Below are 24,794 nucleotides of genomic sequence, written 5' to 3' on the forward strand. Positions count from 1 at the left end.
ATTTAAGGATCCGTCTTGTTATTTGCTTATCGTCATGACGAATTTAAATTCATTTAAATTCGAATGCCATATCGGTTGGTATTATCGGAATTCTCGGAATGAGAACTTCCTTCTTTTTGAGTTTGTACATCACCAAATGCGTCGAGTTACATAATTTGAGTTGGTTTAGATTTCTAATTATGATGACGACGTAACCAACCTTTAGTTGTAAATTGGGAATTGGTTTGGTAAGCCAAGCACATGTCTTCGTTTGATACACAGTCAATAGATTCGAAGGAATACAGTGGACTAACGATTTTATTTTCTCCATATCCTTGTTTTTTTTGCTGCTAAAATTGACGTTTCACTGAACCAATTAGGATTTTTGTGTTTGGCAATGATATTCGGGAACACTTTATTAATGAGCTTGTCCGTCGTTGAGACGAAATATCAAAAATTCAGCGAAGACAAAATCAAACCATTCCATTCGTCGACAGGAATAGAGCCATAACCGATAGTCAGCATGCAATTGCTTGAAGAACTCTTCGGCAGAAAGATCGTTTAGCAATGCAACTTTTTTGTTGGTCGTCAGTTAGTTTCATTAGCTTATTACGCATTTCCTTCTATTTTGGGTCCAATATTGATATTAATTCAATAGTTCAACATTGATATTAATATGGAGCAAACATATAATGCAAAAGAATCACTAATTATGATATGTCGCTAATGGATATAGTCCGAAGCCAAACCTCTCACCACACATGCATAAGAATCACTCTAGAAGATATATGAAGCCTTTAACAAGATGAGAAAAGAACATGTAATAGAAAAGAAAGAGAAAAGGGAAAGTTGGATGAATGACAATATACTGCAACTTATCGAAGAAAGAAGAAAATCAAAGAACAACAAAAGAATGTATAACAATATTCAAAGACAAATAAAAACTTAAATACGAAAGGCCAAAGAAAATAGGCTTAAATCACAGTGCGAAGAGATAGAGTTATTGGAGAAAAACACAATACAATTAATATGCATAAAAAGGTTAAACAATCAGCTGGTCTTTAGAAATCCAACACAGCTAGCAAACTGCGAGATCAACAGGGGAACATTATCACAGATAAAAATCACGAAATTGGCATATGGACCAAATACATACAAGAACTCTTTGATGATAATATTAGATGAAGTGGAAAAAGCAGTATCTTAACTAAAAGATGGCAAAGCTCCTGGACCTAACAATGCGTATGTTAAACTTAATAAACTATTTAATACCAACGGTAGGGTAGACCGGGGACAATTGAAACATTTCTGCATTTTGATTTTTTTTCTCCGCATCTATCGCAAATTTCTAAATTACGAAATTAGTTATAAAAAGCGCATCCTATTGTGTTTCCATATATATCATTATATTTTGTCTATATAATGTCATTAATAAGATATTAAATAAAAACTTGAACTTGTCAAGTTGTTTCAATTGTCCCCGTGGCAGGGACGAATGAAACAGATACCTGGGACAATTGAAACAGCACTAAGACATAGAAAAATAGTGTTTATTCTAGTGAAAAACATATAATATAAAATATTTTTTATTCTGAAAGGCAATTGTGGCATACGTATAGTTCTTCTTGGCGAGTACACTCTTCATGGGACCAATGACGACACTCAGTGCACTGCACCCATTTCTCTCCAGGGCGACTACTACGATATGCTTCCAAGCAAACCAGACAATAGCAATCATCCTCTTCGTCGCTATCACTCTGTTGCTGATTGTTCTGGCATTGTTTGGTTTTCTTGTATTTTCTAAAAGTTGTATTTGATTCGTCGTTTAACTCAGTCACTTTTTTCTTAACCTGTTTTTTCTTTTTTGCGTCATATTCCTCTTGGATAGCATTTTTCTCCGGCGTATCTGTATAAACTGCAGACTTCCTCACTTTTCGTTTGCCAATTGTTTTTCTAGGGAGCGCTTTCGGCAACGGTCTAACTGCTTCTGGTGAAAATACAACCTGCGATGCTTGAGCAATGCAAGTGCTTGGAGATGCTGGCGGTGTGTGATTTTGTGGTGATGTTGGCAAGATATCAGCTCTCTTAGTATGTAGAGGATCTTCACTAGGTGCTTCTTGAAGAACGTCAGTGGCATATGGTGTCGTGTTATTAAGAGCTGGTCTATCCGTGACATATGAAGGTGCAAAATCTAGTTCCGTAAATATGTCTCAGTTAAAGGGATATATGCCTGTGCAAGCAAATCCAACTATAATATTTGATTGCGTGAGGGCCAACGGTAGAGATAATTTAGCTATGCTGGGTATGTCGTAAATTGTCATCGTTTTTCCTGGATTATTTCTCATCCAAGAATCGCAACTTGAATTGAAAGCCTTTTTGAAGGGACCGTAGATAGAACGATCCAGAGGTTGCAACTTATGCGAACAGTGCGGGGGAAATGACAAGACGACAATGCCATTTGTTTTACAGAAATCCAAGCAGCGTATACTTATGTGCGACTGGTGGTTATCAAGTAAAAGCAATACTTTATTTTCGGTTGAAGCGTTAGTATGCTTTTGAAAATGATTAAGGTATACCAAGAACTCTTCCTCTTGCATCCACCCGCTCGCGTTTCGCGCTCCAATACACCCCACTGAACCGTCACGGACTAAGTGATCCTTGTATCTTTTTCGTGGAAAAATAAAAATGGGCGGCTAAAGCATTGACGGCTAAAGCTATGGTCACCAATGTTCCCCTCTCTCTAGATTGAAAGTTCTAGATTGCGTTTCATAAATCCAGAGAACCAATCTTCTCCTGCCATAGCATTTTGTCTCCAGGTATCAGGCATGTTCAACGAATATTTCACGGCCAATTTCCGAATTTCTTTAGGCGGTAACCCGTAAAATATATGTGCCGCTTTGATTATGTATCCAGCAATGCTTTTTTCCTGGTCTATGTCAAATACTCGTCTCACGCAATGATAACCCATTGTGACTGGAGTAACGAATCCTTGCTTAATTGCTTTTTTCTTTTTTTTTTGATAAATCTACTTAATGACACGTAGTGTAGATCAAATTTAGCTGCAGCTGATCTTATGGACGTGTTATTTTCAGTAACCTCTTTATAGGCTTCTTCATAAACCAAAACGGGTTTTAAACACCTTTCCGTTTTTCTCACTCGTACTCGTGGCATCCTAAAACAAACCAAACAGTTAATAGGGCTCCTGCACAAACTACGTTGACAATTTTTCCAAATTTTTTCTACAATTTAATCTACGTTATCTCACATGATGTTGAGGGGGGTATTAATAACGCCCCTAAGGTGTTAACCACTGGATACTCTACTACAACGTACAATAATAAATAATATAAAAGACTACTCTGGGGACAATTGAAACATGTTTCAATCGTCCCCTATACTATTTGTTTCAATCGTCCCCACGAGACATTTTTTCGTAAACACTTAAATATCTTTTCACTCTAGGACAATAGTAATAATTTAAACTGGCCTCCCTAAAGAAGAAATGCCAATTTAACTACAAAAATAGTCGAAGCTGCATACTTACGTTCCGATATGTTGCGTCACCTTTTGTTGTTCAGTGCAAAAGTTTACTTCGGTAGCAGTAAATCACGCTAACGAGAATGTACGCATGTACAACGACAATCAATGGCTGACTGATAGAGACACCGGGCTCTTAGAGGCGTTGCGTTTGCTACAAGCGCGCGCGGTTTTAATCACGGAATACTACCAATATGGCGGCTGTTTCAATTGTACCCGGTCTACCCTACTCAACGTTTAACAAAAATATTTAATGACATATATTTAAGCGGAGTAATACCAACAATATGGCAGAAGTTGACGTTTATTGCTTTACCAAAGAAAACAAAATCTGTACCCTGCAATGATTTACGGACCATCAGCTAAATAAGCCATATTTTAAAGTTATTTCTAAAAATCATACATTTTTACAGCCGTACACAGTTTGATTTTGGGAATGCAATGGGTACGGGAGAGACTCTCTTTAGCAAACAAGTGCTATTTCAACAATGTAGAGACGTGAATTGCGATATCTACATGTTTCATTGATTACCATAAAACGTTGGATAAGTAAAGCCACCAAGCTGATGGACATATTAACAAATATTGGAATAAATACCTGTGATCTAAGAATTATTAGCAATCTTTACTGGAATCAACCATTGTCTATCCGTACAGAGGCAGGAGAATCCGATGATATCAAAATCAAATATGGGGTCAAACAGGGATGTATACTATCACCCCTGCTGTTCAACATATACTCTGAGGAAATCTTTCAAGAAGCAGTAAAGGATGTTGAAGACGGAATTCGAATTAACAAAGAATGTATCAACATCAGATACGCGAACGACATGGTGTTATTCGCTGACAGTTATGAAGACCTACAGGAGTTAATGAATAGGATCAGAGAAGTAAGTCAGAGATATGGACTTTCACTAAACATTAAGAAAACAAAATGTATGATCATCTCTCAGAAGGAACATCAATTTAGACGAATCAGTGTAAACGGTCAACGAATAGAAAGAGTAAAAACATACACATACCTTGATACAAACGTCGTGAAAATTGGCACCATTCCCTAGAAATCAAATATAGAATAGAGAAAGCAAGATCTGTATTTCAAAAAATGGCTAAGCTATTCAAATGTCATGATTCATCAATACCCATAAAACTCAGGTTGCTATAATGTTATATCTTTCCTATACTGTTGTACAGAGTTGAGTCGTGGACTCTCACAGACGCTACCTGCAAGAAAATTGAGGCTTTCGAAATGTGACTTAACCGTTGAATCCTGAAGATATCTTATAGCGACCACGTTACTAATCAGGACGTTTTATTAAGAATAGAAAAAGAGCTATTAACCACAAAAAAGATAAAATCGAATACCTCGGTCACACCATGAGGAACAGCGAAAGATATGGATTGCTGCAACTAATTTTACAGAGAAAAGTAGACTGAAAACGAGGTCCAGGAAGGCGAAGAATTTCCTGGCTGAACAATCTATGTTCGTGGTTTAACACAACAACCAATCTTTTCAGAGTAGCAGCGTGCAAAGTATAAATTGCCATGCTGGTCGGCAACATCATTAACGGATAGGCACTACAAAAAGTAGAAATTTCTGTATGTTACTTCGTTGTTAAGTAGTGAATCTATGTTGGGCTGGATTTTAGTTGTCCGCCACTTATAAAAGTGGTTTTTTTCTTTTATTTCGTCAGACAGCCAAGGGCGTTCTGATTTTTTCTTCCACTTGCTGTTCCTTATTTGCTCTGCAACCTTACTTGGGTACCATTATTTTTAGATTATGGTCTTCATTTGTGTTATTACTTTCAGTTATATTTTTTAATTATATTAAAGTTATTTTGTTCTTCAATTTTTGTGGTCTTCTTCTTAAAGTGCCTATCCGTTCCGGATGTTGGCGATCATCACGGCTATCTTTACTTTATTTATTGCAGCGCGGAACAGTTCAGTGGTAGTCGTGTTATACCACTTTCGTAAATTTTGAAGCCAGGAAATGCGTCTTCTTCCCGGTCCTCTCTTACCATTTACTTTCCCTTGGAGAATCAATTTTTGTGGTGGTATTCCGAAATGGATAAATCATCAATTCCTGATAGAGCATCTTGCCTACAGAGTCAGAGCATTCCATAAATTTAGTCCTCCGGTAAGATGTTAAAATGGTTTTTTGGACTTATCAGTATCGGTATTTGTCGTTTTGCACCTGACGGTCTTTGATGATGTTTCGGGTAGCTTTTTTTGGAGATTTCCTGATCCAGAATGACAAATAGGATCCGTTCTGTTGCGGGAAACACCTTTCCTGATTTCAACCAATAGTTTAAAGCTGTATTTTCCGCATACTCTTCGCTGATTTCATTGGTCTTTCGACCATGCAAAGGTTTCTCCATCCAGATACACATTTTTTTGTCATTGGATACATGGTTTGTGTGCATTTCTTATTTCCTCAGTTCAATAGGTATTGTGTCATCTAATACGCAAATTGTGCGGTTTAAAGCAGATCAGATGTCTCACTTTTATCCAAATTTAAGCCACACAGCTCTCACTCCCTCTAAGGAGAAAAAACCTACGGTATCAAAAAGATTGAGCTCTGGGGAGTCTTTCCGTGTTATCGAACCATAGAGTGTCTGATATGCCGGTGTATTTCTCAAAAGTTTTCTTACGAATCTGACTTCGGAGGGTATTACCACTGCTTTCGGCATGGTCTTACATAGATGTTCACTAATAACCTTCTCCAGGAAGTTTTTCCACCAAGAGAAAGTACCTTATGACACCAGTAGTGACAGAATAATAGGTATCGTCTGTGTACTTTGCATTGTTAATGGTTTCTTTATTTTTGTAGTTCAAGATCTCTGCATTCAGCGAGCATTTCGTTATATTTAACACGAACATTGTTATTATTTTAAAGTAATTCCTAGATTTCAGCTATGCGCCCCTCATTCTCCATCTAAGGACAAAATTTACTCGGCCAGTTATCTAAGGAATCAACAGGATTGAGTTTTGAAGTGTTATCGCTCACTAGATGATATAGTATCTTCCACAAATCTTTCTGACGCATCTAGACATTGTGAGCAGTACCGCTTTTTGCATGGCTCTATAAAGGTATTTGCCTAGACCAAGCTGTTTGTTGTCCTCTAGGAGACTCTTCCATGAAAATGGCTAAAGTTATATTAGGGAGAGTACTGTGCTCAATAAGCAACATAGGCCATATCTCAAACTTGTTAATAACCTAACTTTGAAATGTGATTTATTATTATTACTTGGTCTCCTCATCAAGTGCTAGATACAGTCAGTATTTTGTCTGACCCAAAAGAAGATCTTAATCAACAAAGATCTTAACTCTCAAGTTTTAACAAGAAGTGACAAAATATGGAGAAACATAAATTGTATTGAGACCAAATCAAGAATATATAAGACGAAAATTATGCCAGATATAGCTGAAAAGATAATAGTGAACATAAAAAATGCATAAGACACACTTGCAAAGAAGATATCAGTAACAAGGTATTAAAAAAAGGATGGAATGAACACATTAATACCATGACAGAAGCAAAAGTGTTAGGAATTGCTCAAGATAAAACACTTGTAGGACATGTTCAAGTGATGACTTAAATATGGAGCGAGTGGTTTTAATAAAACATATAATTTGCCTAACATGAAGAAGAAAGAAGAGGACAATCCTTGAATTAACCTATGTCATTAGTATGACTACTTTTCTGTCAACTATCTTTTTTATCTAAGCCATACATTTATAGGTAATGGATTTTGACAAGAGCTATAACTTTGTAAATAACAGGTAAACTTGTGTACGGTATCGGCATGACTCATCGCTCTTGTCATAATCCATTACCTGTACATCTTCTGTCTCACTTACTTAAATAAAGTATAGGGAATCTTCAACACAATATCGGAGAAAAATTCAACTGCTCATCTAGCCAGTCATCCAGAGCAGCAGTAAATAGCATTTAAATAATTATAATTATTGCTAACCTTCGAAAGTATATAAGACCTTAAGAAAAAAGGGGTACATTTTATTTGTATAAAAACGAAATTACTTGAGACTTATTATAAAACACATATAATAAATAATCATTTCATTTTAACTATCCTAGAGTTGAAACAGTCAATCAGAGGGAGATATATTCTGTGCAGCAGCCACTAGTGTATCATGAATTTCCTTTGTGTAAGAGACTTGTGCTGTAGCAGTAGCCAAAAACTGTGGATATGTTAAAGTGTTGTCATTAAGACCCAAGCTCTCGCTTTTGGTAGGAGCTACAGGAAGATTTAAATATCTATTGCTACTTTCTTGTTGAGATAAGCACTTCAGTGAAGTTTTCTAAAAATAAAAATAAATTATTGGGATAAATTAATTTTAATGAATATCTATAAAAATATCACTATTCTAAATGTATTATTGATATTTCTTACCAAATGTAATTCTATTTGATCACAGATTGAGTAGAATTCTTCCAAATTTTTGTCAAACCGAGGAATTTGTACATCCACGCCTTTCCTAAAAGAAGTGCAGACTTCAAACATACATGCAGATTATATTATTATAACATAAGTAAACTGTAAGACATATGAAGATTTCCTGTACACTTTGGTTACTTATCCTATCCTCCTTTGTAATTAACACAGCCAGAAAATGTAGCAACTCTTTTTCCGTGGTGAATTTGATTAATTCAACCTTTAAAATTGATGTCCATCAAACATTTATTCAGTGCTTCTGGTCCATGAGGCCACATGGAGAACACAGCATCTGCTTATTCTCAACATACTTTGGGTTTTGGTCATATTTGTATACAATTTGTTGCTCAAATTCTTCTATGAAAATATCTGCTAATAATGGAGATAATGAAGAGTCCATGACTAATACAAAATCTTGTTTATAATTATAACTGATACATCCAGTTTGGTTTTTGTTGTCAATGTATCTATCATCCCTCTCTACTTGGGTTTTTAGTATTTTTAGTTTTTTTTTTTTCAAATGTACATTAGTGAATAGGCTGATAATGTCAAAATTGACTAGAATATTGTTGGGCTGACTATTTCTGCTAGTTTTTGCAAAAAATGTGAGTTCTTCATAAAATAATTACTATTTAAATGGGAATAAGCCACAATTAAAGGTTAAAGTAAGTTTATTGACGTTTCAATTTCCACTTTGGAAATTGTTCTCAAAATACAAACATTAGTAAATTAAACAATTTTTTTTAAATGTCACAAGAAAATAGCTTCAGAACAATATTCTTCATAAAAGTATTCATGTTATGTGCCAATTCTACATGAAAAGACCCATGAAAATTCTACCAACAAATGAATAGTTGTAGAAAAGGGTTCAAATCCAAAATAATAATATGTAAAGATAAAGATAATAAACAGATAGGCCAATTATTTTGATGAACTGCTTAATGGCAATGAGGAGGAAGGCCTGATAAATGTTCCTATACTTGAAATAAATGAAAACACAGAAGAGTCAGTTCCCACCATAGAAGAAACTAGAGGAGCCATTTTAAAATTGAAAAAAAGCAAAGCCCCTGGTTCTAATAATCTCCCTGCTGAACTCTTTAGAAACAGTAACAACCCCCTTTTGAAACACATGCAAAAGTTAATAACTGAAATCTGGCAGAGTAAGTAAACACCCTAGGATGGGAAATTAGGTATACTGTGTACACTTCACAAAAAACGGAGACAAAATGTGCAATAATTTATAAAGGTATCACCCTACTCAAGATGGCATACAAAATACTGTCTAATGTTATACAGAAGAATGCTCTCTAAGCAAAAATAGTGGTTGGATATTAGTGTGGTGTTTGAGCTAACAAGTTAACAACACACTACTTAAATATTTACAGTGCGGCAAATTATTGAGAAAACCCTAAAGTTTGACAATAATATCCACCACATTATTGTGGATTTCAAAGCTGCATGATTAAGTAAATAAATGTAAATTGATTCACATCATGTTTTCTCTCCTTGTTCAACTAATAGAGCTAAAACTCAACACAGATGGCAGGGTCAGTCTAGAGTCTAGGTTGTTACTCATTAAAGAAAACAACATCAGCAAAGAAATTAAAAGAAGTACTTGCTAATAAGTGTTACTGCAACCTTAAACAGTCTCAAAACTACATAGGCAAATAAAACTGACTGTATATAGAACACTAATGACCAATGTTAGCATATGGAGTAAAAATGTGGTCACTTTCACAGAACAATTAGAACTTATAAGTTTTGAATGAAAAATTCTTAGAAGAATATTCAGAGCAAGGATTGTCATGCATGTATTACAACTTCTAGTTGTATAGAAGTTATGGGGAGCCTTATGGGGAAGTTATGTAATCAGGCCAGAAGAAGATGCAACAATCAGAAAACTTTATCATCAAAGAGGACTGGTGGGGTGATGAATCAGAGAAAGACCAAAACTTAGGACCTGGACAATTAGAGGATCACATAAAATATATCAGAGCTAAATGCTGGAGAAAAGTTGCCTGGGACAGGGAAGAATGGAGGATCGTTTTACAGAAGGCTTTGGCTCATAACAAGCTATAACTCCAATGATGGTGATAACAATATAAACTCTAATGAAAGATTCTTGTAATATAGTAAATCATTTTTTTATCAGTTTTAGGATCTCAAAGTTTGAACTAAAATAATACCTAAAGCAAAGGCTTGCTATAATATATACTATATTTAGATTTGATTACAAACTAGGACAGCTGAGGCCCTGATATACAATATTTTTGTAGGTATAATGTGCTTCCCTTTTGCAAAGTCACATTTTGTTCTGGGGGAGCTAAGGATATTAATTTGAACAATGTACTTACTGTGAACCAACATCCACTTGACTGTTTTGTATAAGAGTTTGTGCAGAAGTTTTAATGGTATTCTAAAAATAATTTTCCTTGTAAAGTTCGTTCCTTTATAATTTTTTTACAAAATCTTACCGAAAGAGACTCTCTTAAGGGTCCTATCAATGACTTAATCTTAGAGATATTATCTAAGGGTTGTTGCTGCTGTGGTTGCTGTACTTGTTGTTGCATGAGTGGCTGTTGCTGGTTTTGTTGTTGTTGTTGCTGCTGCTGCTGTTGTTGTTGCTGCTGTTGTTGTTGCTGCTGTTGTTGAAGAAGTATGTTCATCATCTTGAAAGGGTAATATTATCAAGGAAAAAAATTATGTCTTGATGTGATTACAAAAAATTAGGATACACTGGGCTACACCAGGTTACACTCCACAATTCTATAACTTGTGGCTACTTCTACTAGCTGTAGTCATCCAGAATAAATTCAGCTTGGATTACCAATTGCTATCTTAGTATTTGCTAGTATATTACAGCTCTATTTACTTTTTTCATGTAGAACAATAAATTGACTTCAAAATAGTTTTACTTTGACTGCTGACAATTATCCAAATTTAGGCAATCCTTTATACACACTAATTCAAACAAGAAAAATTTATCCGAGATAATTTTGAACAAAGATGTTCATTAGCACTTTTTGTGTAGAATTAACCGTTATCTCAGAAACAACGCTTGAAGCGTCCGAGTCCTGCGATTTTAAATGACAGTTACGCGAGCGAAATCAATTTTGTATTAACTCAAAAGTAAACATTCGATATCTTTTAATAAGAGTGTCCTATCGACAAAAAAACAAAATGGGATTTAAAGCTTTCGTGTGCAATTTGCTGCAAATGAAGTCAGTTTCTATAAAGCTGTTAAAGAAATAAACTATGGCATTTCCATTGTTAGAGCCTAATCTTCAAAACCTATAGCATGAAATTTCGATTTTGAGTTTTGGAAAGAAATATGAGGTATTCGAAATATGCCTAAAAAACGCTGAATTTAAACTTTCACATTACGAACGATCTAAAACGTTTAAAATTGCTTCCTTTCGATTGCACAAGTACGTTTTTCTTTTTCAATCGTAGTTGAAATTTTCAATTTCACAAATGAAAATTTTCTATAATTAAGTCCTACATTACCTTCTTCTTCCTCAAGTGCCGTCTCCATCAATGGAGGTTAGCGGTTATGGTGGCAAACGTTTGTCTATATTCAGCTGTTCTTAAGAGTTCCTCAAATCCAAGTCCTGTCCAGTTTCTGATATTACGTAACCAGGACAATTTTTTTCTTCCAATTCCTCGCTTTCCTTCTATTTTGCCTTTTATTATCAACTGAGGGATGTAGTATTTCTCGTTGCTCAACAAATGCCCCAAATAACTGGTTTTTCTTCTTTTGACTGTTCTCAATAGTTCTTTTTCTAAATTGAGTCTCGCTAGTACTTCTTCATTTGTTTTTCGTGCTGTCCAAGGAATTTTTAAAATTCTACGGTACACCCACAACATTACCTAGACATTTTAAATTTTATTAAATATGCGAATTTTAATATTATGCGTTATGCTTTTAATTTAACTAATATTTACATAAATTCTGTTATATTTTGTTCAGGTTATATTGTTTAATTTAGTGATAACTCTACCAGCATAATAAATGTGTAAAAGTAGGTAAGTCTTTAATACCCTGTTTACATCAGGAGGAAAAATAATATCGAATATAAAAATAATACCTTTATCCCACCTTCAATATTTATTTACATAATAATAATAATATATGACTCTTTGTTTGTATATATATTTGATTTTTGTTTGCTTACCTATATAATATTTTTATCAGCTTAATTAATTCATTTCTAATAACTAATCTGATACGGAAAAAATAATTTGAGGTAGTTATCTCTACGGATGTGTACTTTATTATTTACTTTACCAATCCAGTAAAAGCTAGGAGTAGTTTTTCTACCCACCCGTCGGGGAGGAAGTAACTTTTTTCATAAAAAGCGATGATTCCGCAGTTCATTGAACAGGTAAGTAGTTTTTATTAGTAAATGGATTCCAGCGATATTTAATATTTTTTCATTATTACACGATTAGAATTTTAATTAAAATTCTAATCATATTATATTTTAACAACATTCAAGAAAGTACGACTGTATCTATTCTCTTATCAAAATTCAGCAGGGTTACTACCCCTTTTTCATGATAACTTTCAATCTTGGATAATTATTGCAGATGGTATCACAAGAAAAAAATTGTCGTATTTGTTTTCTATCGAGAAATCATATTTTCATTCGATAATGAAGTTTAATTCTCAACTTTGTAGTTCCACGATGCATTTTTTGTTTGTTTTATTATGCACTTACAAATCTACGTGCATAGAAATGGGCCCACTTTAAACTTTTGACTTGAACTATACAGGGTGTCCAGAAACTCTCATGACAAACGAAAACCGAAGATTCCTCAGATAATTTTACGACGATTTAACCCAATTCACCTAGTCCGAAAATACTTACCAGCCGCCATCTTCAAAAAGCTTTAGCTCCCTTAGGAAGCATTTTCGGACTAGGTGAATTGGGTAAAATCGTCGTAAAATTATCTGAGGAATCTTCGGTTTTCGTTTGTCATGAGAGTTTCTGGACACCCTGTATTTTTCCACGTATGAGTAGGACCTACATTTATGAAAAATTGGTTTGACTTCTTATGTTTAACATTGTAAAATTAATGCATCAGGCAATTTAACTTTTTTTATTGCTAACACAAAAAGGGTATTTGACAATTAAATATTTAACAATTCATGTTTTAATAATGTGTATGACCTCCTCTTGCATTAATCACTACTCTCATATGATCAGGCATATATCTAATCAAGTTCGCTATTCTTTCTTGTGGGATGTTAAGCCACTTTTCTTATACTGTGAAAATAAGCTCTGGAACCGAGTTTGGAGTATGAAGTCTAGCCCGAATTCTTTGTTTTAGCTCATCCCACAAATGTTCTATAGTATTGAGGTTCCATGACCCGAAAACCGACTTCGGTAACGTAATCTTGCACGATTCCTGAGATATGCAGCCTTGCATTTTCCTGCATAAAAATAAATTCGTTCCTAATGTAGTCAACGTAAGGTACCACGTGCATTGCTAAAATCTCTTCGATATATCTAGCATCCGTTAAACCTCCTGGCTCGTGAAGACGATTACCCCTATGAATGAAAACAAAGTCGGTTCGTGCCCACATAGAAATTGCACCTCAGATCATTCAAGAAACACCTCCATAAGAACTACGCTCTTCAATGCAGCATTCTGCAAATCGCTCTCTTCGTCTTCGGTACACTTTCCTTATTCTGTCGCTACCATAGAGGCATATTCTGGTCTCATCTGAACATATCCCCATTGTTCCAACGTCTAGTTCAGATGATCCCGTGCAAAACGCAGGCGTGCTTGACGATGAGCTGCAGTAAGTTTTTGACCAATCTCAGGTACTCGAGATGTCAGAATATTTTCCTCCAGTCTTCGTCTTACTGTTCACTGGCTAATAACCATTCCTCTTACTTCTTGCTTCTTCTTCATTAAGGTGACTATTTCTTAATATTGTTGACACAATAAAGCAATCATCACGAGCAGTTATAAATAGCTTTCAACCTCTAAAAATCATACGAACAAGCTGAATTTTGCCGAGAATATTATTTTGGGACTCAAAAAAAGATGCAAAAACGTTTACCACTTTTAGCCCCGTGCTTCCCCCTAAAATCCCCCTCGTATGGGGATAAAAAGCAAAAAAATATATTTACCAAGAATGTGTACGCCGTAGAAAAAAATGTTTCAAATAAAAAATATAACTGAGATAATTTTATACAAAAATGTTTATTAACACTTTTTGTGTAGAATAGACCGTTCTCTTAGAAACAACGCTTGAAGCGACCGTCGATTTTGAATGTCGGCCACATGCGCAAAATCAATGTTCAATAAAATTTGTATCAGCTCGACGGTAAAAATTCGATATCTTTTGATCCAAGTGTTCTATCGACAAAAATCAAGATGCGTAGGTAAAGAGTACAGCTTTCGTATGCAGTTTTGGTGTTTTGCCGCGAATAAACTCAGTGTTTATAAAGGTGTTGAATAAATAAACGTGACGCGATTTTTGCCATTTTTTATGATTCTTATGAGATCAATACAATCTATCCCTTTCATTGACTGGCCACTATAAAGTTTCGATTACTAGAACCTGACCTTCAAAACCTATAGCATGAAATTTTAGTTTTGAGTTTTTACAACAAATGTGATGCATTTGAAATATGCTTAAAAAACGTTGGTTATAAAATTTCATATAAGAAACAATCTAAAACGTTGAAAACTCTTTTTTTTTTCAATTAAACTGGTCCGTTTTTCGAAAAAAACAAACTTCTGCTATAGACTACACCTAAAACCGTCTTCTTGTAGGCTTTTGCCGTGACGTGCGATCGTTTGAAATGTAAAGCAGTAAATTCTGCGTTTTTTATTCATTTTTCAAATGCTCATTTTTGTTGCCACAACTCAAAATTGAAATTTTATATCATATATTTTAAAGATTGATCTAAAAATGGAAATTTTACTATGGCTGGTCAATGAAAGTAATCAATTTTATTGATCTCACGAGAATCGTAACAATGGCAAAAATCGCGACACGTTTATTTATTTAACACCATTATAAACACTGAGTTTATTCGCGGCAAAATACAAAAACTGCTTCCGAAAGCTGCACTCTTTATCTTTAAAACGCATCTTGATTTTTATCAATAGGATACTTAAATCAAAAGATATCGAGTTTTAACCGTCGAGCTGATACAAATTTTATTGAACATTGATTTCGCGCACGTGACACATTCAAAATGAACGGTGGCTTCAAGCGTTGTTTCCGAGAGAACGGTTAATTCTACACAAGAGTGCTAATAACCATTTTTGTTTAAAATTATCTCAGCTACATTTTTTATTTGAAATATTTTTTTCTACGGCGTACAGATTCTTGGTAAATCGATTTTTTTGCGTTTTTATCCCCCCATGAGGGGAATTTTAGAGGGAAGCCCGGGGGTAAAAGTGGTAAACTTCTTTGCATCGTTTTGGATTCCCAAAATTAATATTCTCTTTAAAATTTAGCTTGTTCGCATAATTTTTAGGGGTCAACTCTCTGACGACTGGACTATTAATGAAATAGCTTGGGCGGTTTTCATTAAACTTACACACACTTGAACACTAATTAATTCTGAAAAACGAACAATGTGCAATTTTTTGTTGCAAAGGCAATAATAACAAATTTTGACAAATAAAAGTCGTTATAAACATCAAATACAAGATACTTTTCTAGGTTTATCGGCTGATACGCATACAAATGATGAGCAACCAATGACAAATTTATATTCATATTATAGCATAATAAATTATCTTTCAAACAGTGTAACCCTTTTTTTTGATCCGAGTAATTAGTTTAAAAAAAAAATTAGTTCAAGTCAAAAGTTTAAACTGGGCCGATTTCTATGCACGCAAGTGTACTTTAAATCGTTAAAAACCTCACGATAAAAGAACAATTTTTATTTTAGGTTCAAATTTTGATGGAAATTCAACAATTGAAGCATGCAGCAGCAGATAATTGGAATGAAAAATCTAAATACAATTGGCTATGCACGAAAAAATGTTCATTAGTAATTCTGTCCCTTAGCCATGAATATAAACTACGTCAAGCCCTTAATAAGGTCAGTAACTAGAAATGTTTTATTTGGTTTAAAATAATAATTTTTGTTTTGTTTAGATAACATTGTTTTTGGACCTTCAAAGTTAGGACGGAAAAGATAGATTATCATTTAAGTTTAAACGTTCTGAATTTACATACCCACGTCAAAAACATTTGGGAAATCATACAGGTTTTCATCTTTGTAATTATGTCTTGTTTCGGTTTTTCCTTACCTTTTTGAGGGTTTGGGTTTTGTTGTTTCTTGATAAGAATAATCGTATGGTTGAGTAATCTGGTAGTGGCTTGATTTGTTTCGAGCTGTGGACGTCTTATTATTCATAAAGGAAATATAAAAAGACGATTCTTTTAAGTGTTTTATTTATTGAAATTTAGTTTTATTTGACGATGCTCTGAGGGACAATAGAGACTACCACATTTTTAAGGACACATATAATTGTCCAGTGCAATTGGAAAAAAGACAACTTTTAAATATTAAGCAAAAAAAAAAACTAGTATATTTATGGTCATAATTTTTTCTATTAATTATTTAGAAGGTTTTGAGGTATACAAAACACTTTTAGTTGTTTTTCACCACTGCAGAGGGCGTCTTCTAAAAGATGCATTTTAATTTGGGAGACACTTGTCTGCCTTCCTGTAACAATTTTGTTTTAATTCGAAAGGGATTCAATACTTGAGACTTAAAACTAATAAATAAATCTTTAAAAAGTAAATTCTTTTTATGTTTTTAAGGCCTTTATATGCGATTTTATAAAAAGTTCGAAAAACGCCTGTTGTGGGGGTGAATTTACCCCTGTATTAAAAAGGTGGTATGGTTTTTTAAATTTGTTAGAGGTTTATTTAGTAGTCTTATATGTAAAGTATCAAAAAAAATGGTTTACTGAGATTGGTGTAGTACATTTTGAGATAAACGTTTCCCAGTTTTGAAAAATGTCATTATGAGAAAAATGCGTTTAAAGTATCTTTACTATAATTTTATTGAATAAAATAGCCATTTTATTTTTTACCACTAATTAGCGATTTCTGGTGCATAATGGGTGCCCTCACTTTTCAGCAAAAAGGTGTAAATAGTCGGACAAAGCTTTTTTCCATAACTTTGCCCTCTTTTGATGTGTCGCTGCTTGTTGTATTAGCTTGAGCAATACGAGATTCGTCGATATTTTGCGACCAACACGTTGGCATTTCTCCAATTTTTATTTCAGTTTTTATTTTTATCTTCAATTTTGCCAAGAAACTCAGAACTGTTTTCAACAGTAAACTAATTAGGTACATTTTAATTTTATTTACATATTATACTTACTTCAATGCCTTCCCTTACTTACTTTGACTGCCTTTTAAATTCAAAATTTAGCTTTATGTTTGTATCTGACATTGCTAGTGCATTCTTCTACTTTATCTGTATAAAATCCATCGTTTCCCTTCATTTACTTTTGAAGTATTTTTGGTCATCTAAAATAATAATTTTTTCATTGGCAAAGTATACCTGCCTCAGTTCACGACAACATCTTGATCTACGAAGGAGTTGCACCTGAGAGTATGTGGGGCACTATATCGTTTTTGATATTTAAGACCATTCCTCCTCTATTCCAATGATATGTGAGATCTGTATTGACGAGAAAGTCTTCTAGTTCAGTTTCAGTTCGATGATACGTCACTAGAGAAAACAGGAAAAGAGCGCCTCACGCTAGCCTGCATTGATCGGGTTAGGAGTGTTGGAGTTCTTGTACCCAGGACTTTCACACGAAAAGCATTTGGCTGATAGTAGTGCCCCTATCGCGCATCACAGTGCTGTAGGGGAGAAAGGAATGGCCTGGAGCATTGGAGCGCGGTGGAGTGATTCCTGATAACACGAATCAATACACCTCGCTCCAATGAATTGTAACACCCGAATGTTATTCTAAGGGGTGTGCAAGTCTCTCAAACTGGGTTAATCAAATTGCCAGTGGTCTCGTTGACATTCCAATCTTTTTTACTCTTCTCACCAATCTCTCTGACCTCTGTCCAATAAATGGACGTGGACTTTCACTTTTTGGGAGTTTCTACGTGAAATATTTTCATTCTTGACCAATCAAAAAGTAATATCCAATTTAGGTTAGGTTCCAGGTTATATCCAGGTTATTAAGACCTATTGGTGCGGAGACAAAGTCCGCAACGGGGGTCGTATCTTGTTCCGTACCTATAAGTTTTATTTCTAGAATCAGAAGGGTCTTTATTTCTGGGGCCCCTCCTTCAACTTTAAGACACCGCTTAGGCAACACTTTTCCACCTATCAGCCCAATATGTGCCATGGACTATATTAAACTTTGAGATTGGGGAACACAGTGGTCATAGCACAAATATCATCGTATAAACCAGTTGTGTTGGGGCTGTATGGTAGTTTGCCGATTGAGCAAAGTGTAGGTGTAAATGTATCAAATATACAGTTAGTGACATATCTGCTGTCTTTTTGTTATGTCCCCAGTTGATCTGTGGATGTTTATTTGATTATATCTTATTCACACCTACCATATTATCGTGTGTCAATAAGATGTAATAGGACAATTAGCCATTGAGACCTTAGACTTAATATATTAACATAGACTGAACATGCAAGCCGGGAACAGTGATGACATCTTTTGCGGTAGTTCGATCTGTCGCTCACTAGAATTCAGCAGTTAAGCTTCTCTCAGCTTCTCCTCACCAAAAAGAAACTCTGTAATACTTACTTGATGTGTGAAGTTATTTATCGAAAACGCTTATAGGTATACTCAATCTAAGAGTAAATCCCAATTCTTTTTATCTTTTGGAGAAAAAATATCTGCCGCGAAATGAAGCACTAGCTTCACAAGATTAGTGAGTGATAATATTTCTTATCGTTAATTACCTTATTAATAATATAAAGGGTATGGTTTTCTTGAAAGTTTCTATTATTTCTTGAGAGTGATCTACCATAGCAGAATATAAAAAATTACTCTAATCTTATGCTATAGAGTTATATCACTTAAATAAATTTGCGATAGCTGCACCTAGTCATCGTAGTATTGATTGAAGAATTGACCATATTATGTTTCAGGTGTCTCTTGATGAACAAGTCGAGATCTTAAGGAAATTAATAAAATATATTGATGAAAATCCGAATACAGATGTGCTAAAAATCCCAGAACTGACGTTAGATCTGATCAACAACATGATTACCTTCAATATAGTGAACCAAACGAACTTTTCAAGAATGAGCAGCTTCCGAAACAGCTTGAGAAGATTTTCAATCGGATCTATTAGAATATCACCCCACAAAACTGTCGAAAAAACGAGAAATGTTACTTTTAAAGATACACCTATTGTTTATAAGATATCTAAATGACTTTTATTAAATAAATAGTTTTGAGATCTGCTGTTAAGGTTTGCTTTAGTTTTATTTATAGATAGTATTAGGGAGTTTAATATACATAGTTGGCCAATCAAAATAGCCCACCGTGTCTTTTGGCAATATTTATTGGATTTTGTCAAAATGCCGAGATAGGTCGATATTTATTCCAAAGGGGTCATCTTTTAACAATACAGACATCTTTTATTTGTCAACCCTCTCCCTTCCAATACTCTTAATTTTAAGGGTATAAACCATGTGTGGTACATCATTACACAGTTATTTTTTGCTAAAAAATTCAGGAATCCACGATTTTTCTGTTCATATTAACTCTGTTGTGAAAAAGTATCTGTCATTCATTCTGGCTACATGGCCCGTTCCACTTCAGCCATGGTATGCGTTCTATGATATCTGTGACGCCTGTCGTTCTTGTTATTTCTTCGTTTCTAACCCTGTTTTAAGTTTTGATAAAATTTTAGATCAGAAAAAAAATCACCACACAAAAAACAAATTTTAGGGAACCAGTTGATGCTACAGAACGATTTCATTTTTAATACGTGTAGGGGAGGACGGAGTAATGCCGTCATACGGGGCAATTCCGTCACCGAGTATTTTTCACAAAATATTAGTCCTGCACGAACCCGACTAACGCTGAGACATAGCTTCCGATTGAGCGTGCTTTGATCAGTACAGCTATTGCCGCTTTCAAGGTTAGTTCGTGCGAATATCAGTAAAACTGTTATAGTTTCATATTTCTACTTACTTCTGCCGTATTTATAACTCGAGGTAAGTGTGATAATAAGGTTCTTAACTGTTTGTTGAATATGTCCTTCAATAATATGATACCTTAGATACTTTTCCGGTGAGATTGCTTTTAAATGTTTGGTTATTGTTTGTAGTATGTAGTGATATATCCACCATATTGTTCTCGAGGGGTAATTCCGTCACTTTACTTCGGAGTAATGCCGCCATGACGATATTGCCCCGTATTTTCTTATTGAAATGAAAGGTTAACAACGCATATTTTTTGTGATTTTCAGATGGTACGATCACGTAAAAGAACAACAGAAAAGGCTATTTAGAAGGAGGAAAACCTCAAAAATGCTATTGAAGCAGTTCGCCAAAATGATGTCTTGCAAAAAAAAGCAGCTACAATGTTTGGCATACCCCGAACAACATTAAGGGATAGGCTAAGGGATAGATAACAAAACTTAGTAGAGCATGTGGTTAGCCTATCAAAACTACTTTATGGCATCACTACAAATGAACTAAGGCGACTGGCTTTCGAATTGGCTGAAAAACATTAAATCAAACACATCTTTAGCAAAGAGACCAAGTTGGCCAGGATAGATTGGTTAAATGGGTTTATCAGCAGGCATAAAATTAGTTTAAGAAATCCGGAAGCCACTAGCTTGAATAGGGTCAAAGCATTTAATAAAGACGAAGTTGATTTGTTATACAAAAATTTAGACACTGTAATGACTAAGTATAACTTTCCACCGAACCGTATCCATAATATGGACGAAACTGGAATTTCCACAGTACAAAAACCGGGAAAAATTCTTGCACTAAGGGGACAGAAGCAAGTGGGAGGAGTTACGAGTTGGGAGCGTGGCAAGAATATCACTGTAGTGTGTGCCATGAGCGCTTCAGGAATATATACGCCCCCAATGTTTATTTATCCAAGAAAACGAATGTCACCTTTGTTGCAGCGAGGAAGACCTCCTGGAGCCATTTATAGATGTTCACACAATGGGTGGTCCAACGAAGATTTATTTTTAGATTTGCTGAAACATTTCCAGAGAACCACTAAGTCAAGTGAAGAGGACCCTGTCCTTCTGTTAATGGATAATCATGGAACCCATATTTCTTTGCCATATTATGACTTTTGCCGTTCAAACCACATTCACGTTGTGTCGCTTCCACCCCATGCCTCGCATAGACTTTAGCCCTTAGATGTATCTTTCTACGGGCCTCTTAAGAATGCGTTCAATAAGGAGTGTGATAATTTATAAGGGGTGTGATAATTTTATGAAAACAAATTTTCATCAAAAAATCACTCCATACGATATTGCTCCGATATTCAGCAAAGCTTACTTGAGGATTACTACCCTTGAAAAGGCAGTGGCAGGATTCAAAGCATGTGGAATTTTTCCGTTTCAACCAGATAAATTCAGTGAAGAAGATTTTGCTTCTGCTCATTCAGTCATAGAGCAAATAATTATTGAGGACAAGGAGGAAAATTCTGAAAAACTCAATGATACCTCTACTAATGAGGCACTTATTAATGAAAATCCTCCTGAAAGTCCTGCAACTGCTACTGCTATCGAGATTATTAATCGTAATAAACCGGGAACATCGTCAAGAAAAGTAGATTTTTCAAAAAGCATTCTCGACATTTCACCAATGCCAACTAACAGAACCGATCCTAAACAAAAAGGTCAGGATAGAAAGCAACATTCTTTTATCCTGACTTCGACACCAATTAAAGATATCCTGCAAGATGCTAAAGAAAAAAGGGAGTTGAAGCAAAAAGCGAAAGCAGTGAAACGAAATTTTACAGATTGCGAAAATAACAAAAATATTGGAAAAAAATGAAAAACATTGTAACAAAACAGAAGGACGTTTATATCTGAAGACGAGCTTTCTAAGAATAAACAAACAAAGAAAATGAAGAAAACTATCAGACCAAAATTCGATTTTGATGACGCCATTACCCCGCCCTCCCCTAAGTTCTTGTAAGCTGGGTGAGACAGGTCGAACAATATATCATATTTTTAAAAATTTCATTAAGTTTTTCGATATCTATTTTTATTTGCATCGACTCGACCAGCAATAAACGTAAACTGCTGCGTTCTGAACGCTAAACTAATTATATCGCCGCGATTGCCGTCAGAACGCTGCTCAAATTCCTTTGATCCCCAGCAGGTCGCCACTAGTATGTGCTGGTTCACTTTTTTATTTTAGACGAGTCGAATTGCAGTCGCGTAGGTGTGTTTAAGACTTAAAATGTGACTGTCTTGTTACAACATTGTGCTGATGGTCTGAAGAAAATCCCCATTTTACAATAACGATTGACCAATATTCCTTTAAAACAAATGTGTGGTGTGGTGTTCATGAAAACAGATCAATTGGACCGTATTTTTTCCACCAATTTATTAATTCTGAACGGTATTTACAATTATTATAAAATCCCATCAATAACTTTATAGACGAACTACTCCTACCAAAACACCAATGTATTTGGTTCCAACAAAACTGTACCTCATGTCATAGTAAATTAAATGTTAGAGAATATCTTGAACATATATATTTAATGGAAAAGTGATTCACACATACTCAATTTTTTTGGACCGCTGAATCCCATGACCTAACCCTATGGTGGAACAGTGGGTCGGCTAAATCTGGGGTTGACATTCTACCCTATTAGCCATTCTCTTGCTATCTCAGGATCTCATGTTTGGGATACAGAGAGTCAGAATATACGTACAACTCGTTTCTTACATCTTTATTGATGATAAACTATTTACAACTTATAGCTAATAATTTATATAGTACTTAATTGAAGATGCAACGTGATTTACTTGGATCCGCATGATGCTATCATTGACTACGCGTAACTCAGATTACATCTGTTTAATTACAAAGTACCGACCGACTAAACTACATTACGATTATTGAGTGAACCAATTCCTTTCTGTTAACCTTTTTATAACATCAACTCGTTATTATTACACATCATATCTCGTTACTAGGTCAAGTATGTTGATATAAAATCCTGAATCTATAAGGTTAACTTAAAGTGTAGCAAAAGTGTGTTAAAACTAGACACGCATGTTATCCAATACGTGTGCACTAGTTTTCTATTAAAAAACATTTTTTTATTGCAATAGAATTTTTTTGATACTCCTGATATTTTGGATTACTGTATTTATCTTAGTATTTTTAAGATGCGTCTTTTATACTGCTTTAATACTACAATCCCTCTGAATGGTTCCAGAAATGTAAAAAAGAAGAAGTAAAATAAAATATTAATGATCTTTAAAAAAGTCGGCGAAAATCAGTTTCTTTAAGTTACACTTAAAAGGTGTGACACTTAAGTTTCTTATGGGCTCAGGAATCTTGTGTAATAATCGAAATTCTTTAAATAATAAACTTGACCCAATATTTTCCTCATAAAAGCTGTTCTAATGTTATGTAATCATGAATTTCATTATTTGTCTTCTGCTCTTCTGCTCCGGTAGGAGAAGTTTCTTCTCCTACCGGAGGTTGTCCTAAATAATTAGGTTGAACTCATATTACACCATTTCCTTAAATTCTCCGTCTTTCAATGCTGCGCTTGCCCTTTATATTTCCATTCATTATTAGACGTAGAATTTCACATCTGGTTCCCCTCATTATATGAATAAGGTACTCCAGTTTTCTCTTTTTTACTATTTATTTCCCGTTCTGATTTTGTAGTCAGTGTCAGATTGGAATTAACTTCCTAGTATATTAGCTAGTATATCTTTTTGCACAAAATACTTTTATATACACATTATAAAGCCATAAAAAACGTTATAGTTATGTATCAATGTATCAAAAATCATTTTTATTATACTTGAGCGCATATTTGAGCGTCACCCGTCAAATCAAAAACAAACATGTCGATATTACTGACAATGCAAACAAATGATAAAATACCCATACTCTTATTTTTCCTAAATTACTTTCATTAAAGCAATGACATTGATATGATTTTATCTTACTATGCACACTACCAACACGTGCTAAGTGAAAAAGAAATTACAAAAAAATAAAAATAGATCGGAAGTTAAATGTCAAGTTTCGATATTTAACATTCTTCAAATTTCTAGTTATGAATAAACTAAAATTATAAAATAAAGAAACTATCTTGTGTTAAGTTGGTTTTAATTAAATTTTATTCTCAACTAGGGATTTGATAAAATTAAATCATACAGAAACCAATATCTGTAATTCGCTTTGACTGCCTTTGAATTACCGCCTTACCCCATTTCGATCTTTATTATTTCCTGTCTTTCCAATTCTCTTCACTTTCTGTCTTCATAATACTCTCTTTTCTCCATCTGGTATCTGATATTCTCATAAAGTCTTCATATCATAGAAATTGTTTTGCTTCAATCATTCATTCATAGTTTGTTTTCATATGTTATATTCGGTCAAATAATAGCTTTGTAGATCCAGTCTAATATTTTTTGACCAGATGAAGGGATTTTAGAAAACTAATACGCGATTAAATGTTTATCCATAAATCATTCACTAGGATGTTTAATGTTACTTGTTGAAGTTCTCTCTCCTGAAATAATACTCTTAATGTATTTAAACTTTGCATCCTATAACATTTCGAATTTGTAGCTCTTCTGAAACTTTTTCTAAATATTC

The 24,794-nt window shown here is 34.4% G+C and overlaps 2 protein-coding genes across 2 annotated transcripts; one reads left to right on the forward strand and one right to left on the reverse strand.

Annotated features, from left to right (window-relative positions):
* Positions 1–7,514: 7,514 nt before the first annotated feature.
* Positions 7,515–10,949, reverse strand: ix (mediator complex subunit intersex). The gene is made up of 4 exons (XM_072529497.1): positions 10,449–10,949; positions 10,329–10,390; positions 7,933–8,017; positions 7,515–7,840 (listed from the first exon to the last, which is right to left on the reverse strand). Exons 1-4 carry the CDS (start codon positions 10,641–10,643, stop codon positions 7,628–7,630), a joined length of 555 nt encoding a protein of 184 aa, XP_072385598.1. The 5' UTR covers positions 10,644–10,949; the 3' UTR covers positions 7,515–7,627.
* Positions 10,950–12,196: 1,247 nt separating this feature from the next.
* On the forward strand, positions 12,197–19,429 carry LOC140439531 (uncharacterized). Its single transcript, XM_072529499.1, has 3 exons — positions 12,197–12,359; positions 15,900–16,052; positions 19,101–19,429. The coding sequence occupies exons 1-3, from the start codon at positions 12,336–12,338 to the stop codon at positions 19,386–19,388; spliced, it is 465 nt and encodes a 154-aa protein (XP_072385600.1). The 5' UTR covers positions 12,197–12,335; the 3' UTR covers positions 19,389–19,429.
* The last annotated feature ends 5,365 nt before the right edge of the window (positions 19,430–24,794 follow it).

Source organism: Diabrotica undecimpunctata, chromosome 4 (assembly GCF_040954645.1).
Source record: "Diabrotica undecimpunctata isolate CICGRU chromosome 4, icDiaUnde3, whole genome shotgun sequence".
Classification (NCBI taxonomy): Eukaryota; Metazoa; Arthropoda; class Insecta; order Coleoptera; family Chrysomelidae; genus Diabrotica; species Diabrotica undecimpunctata.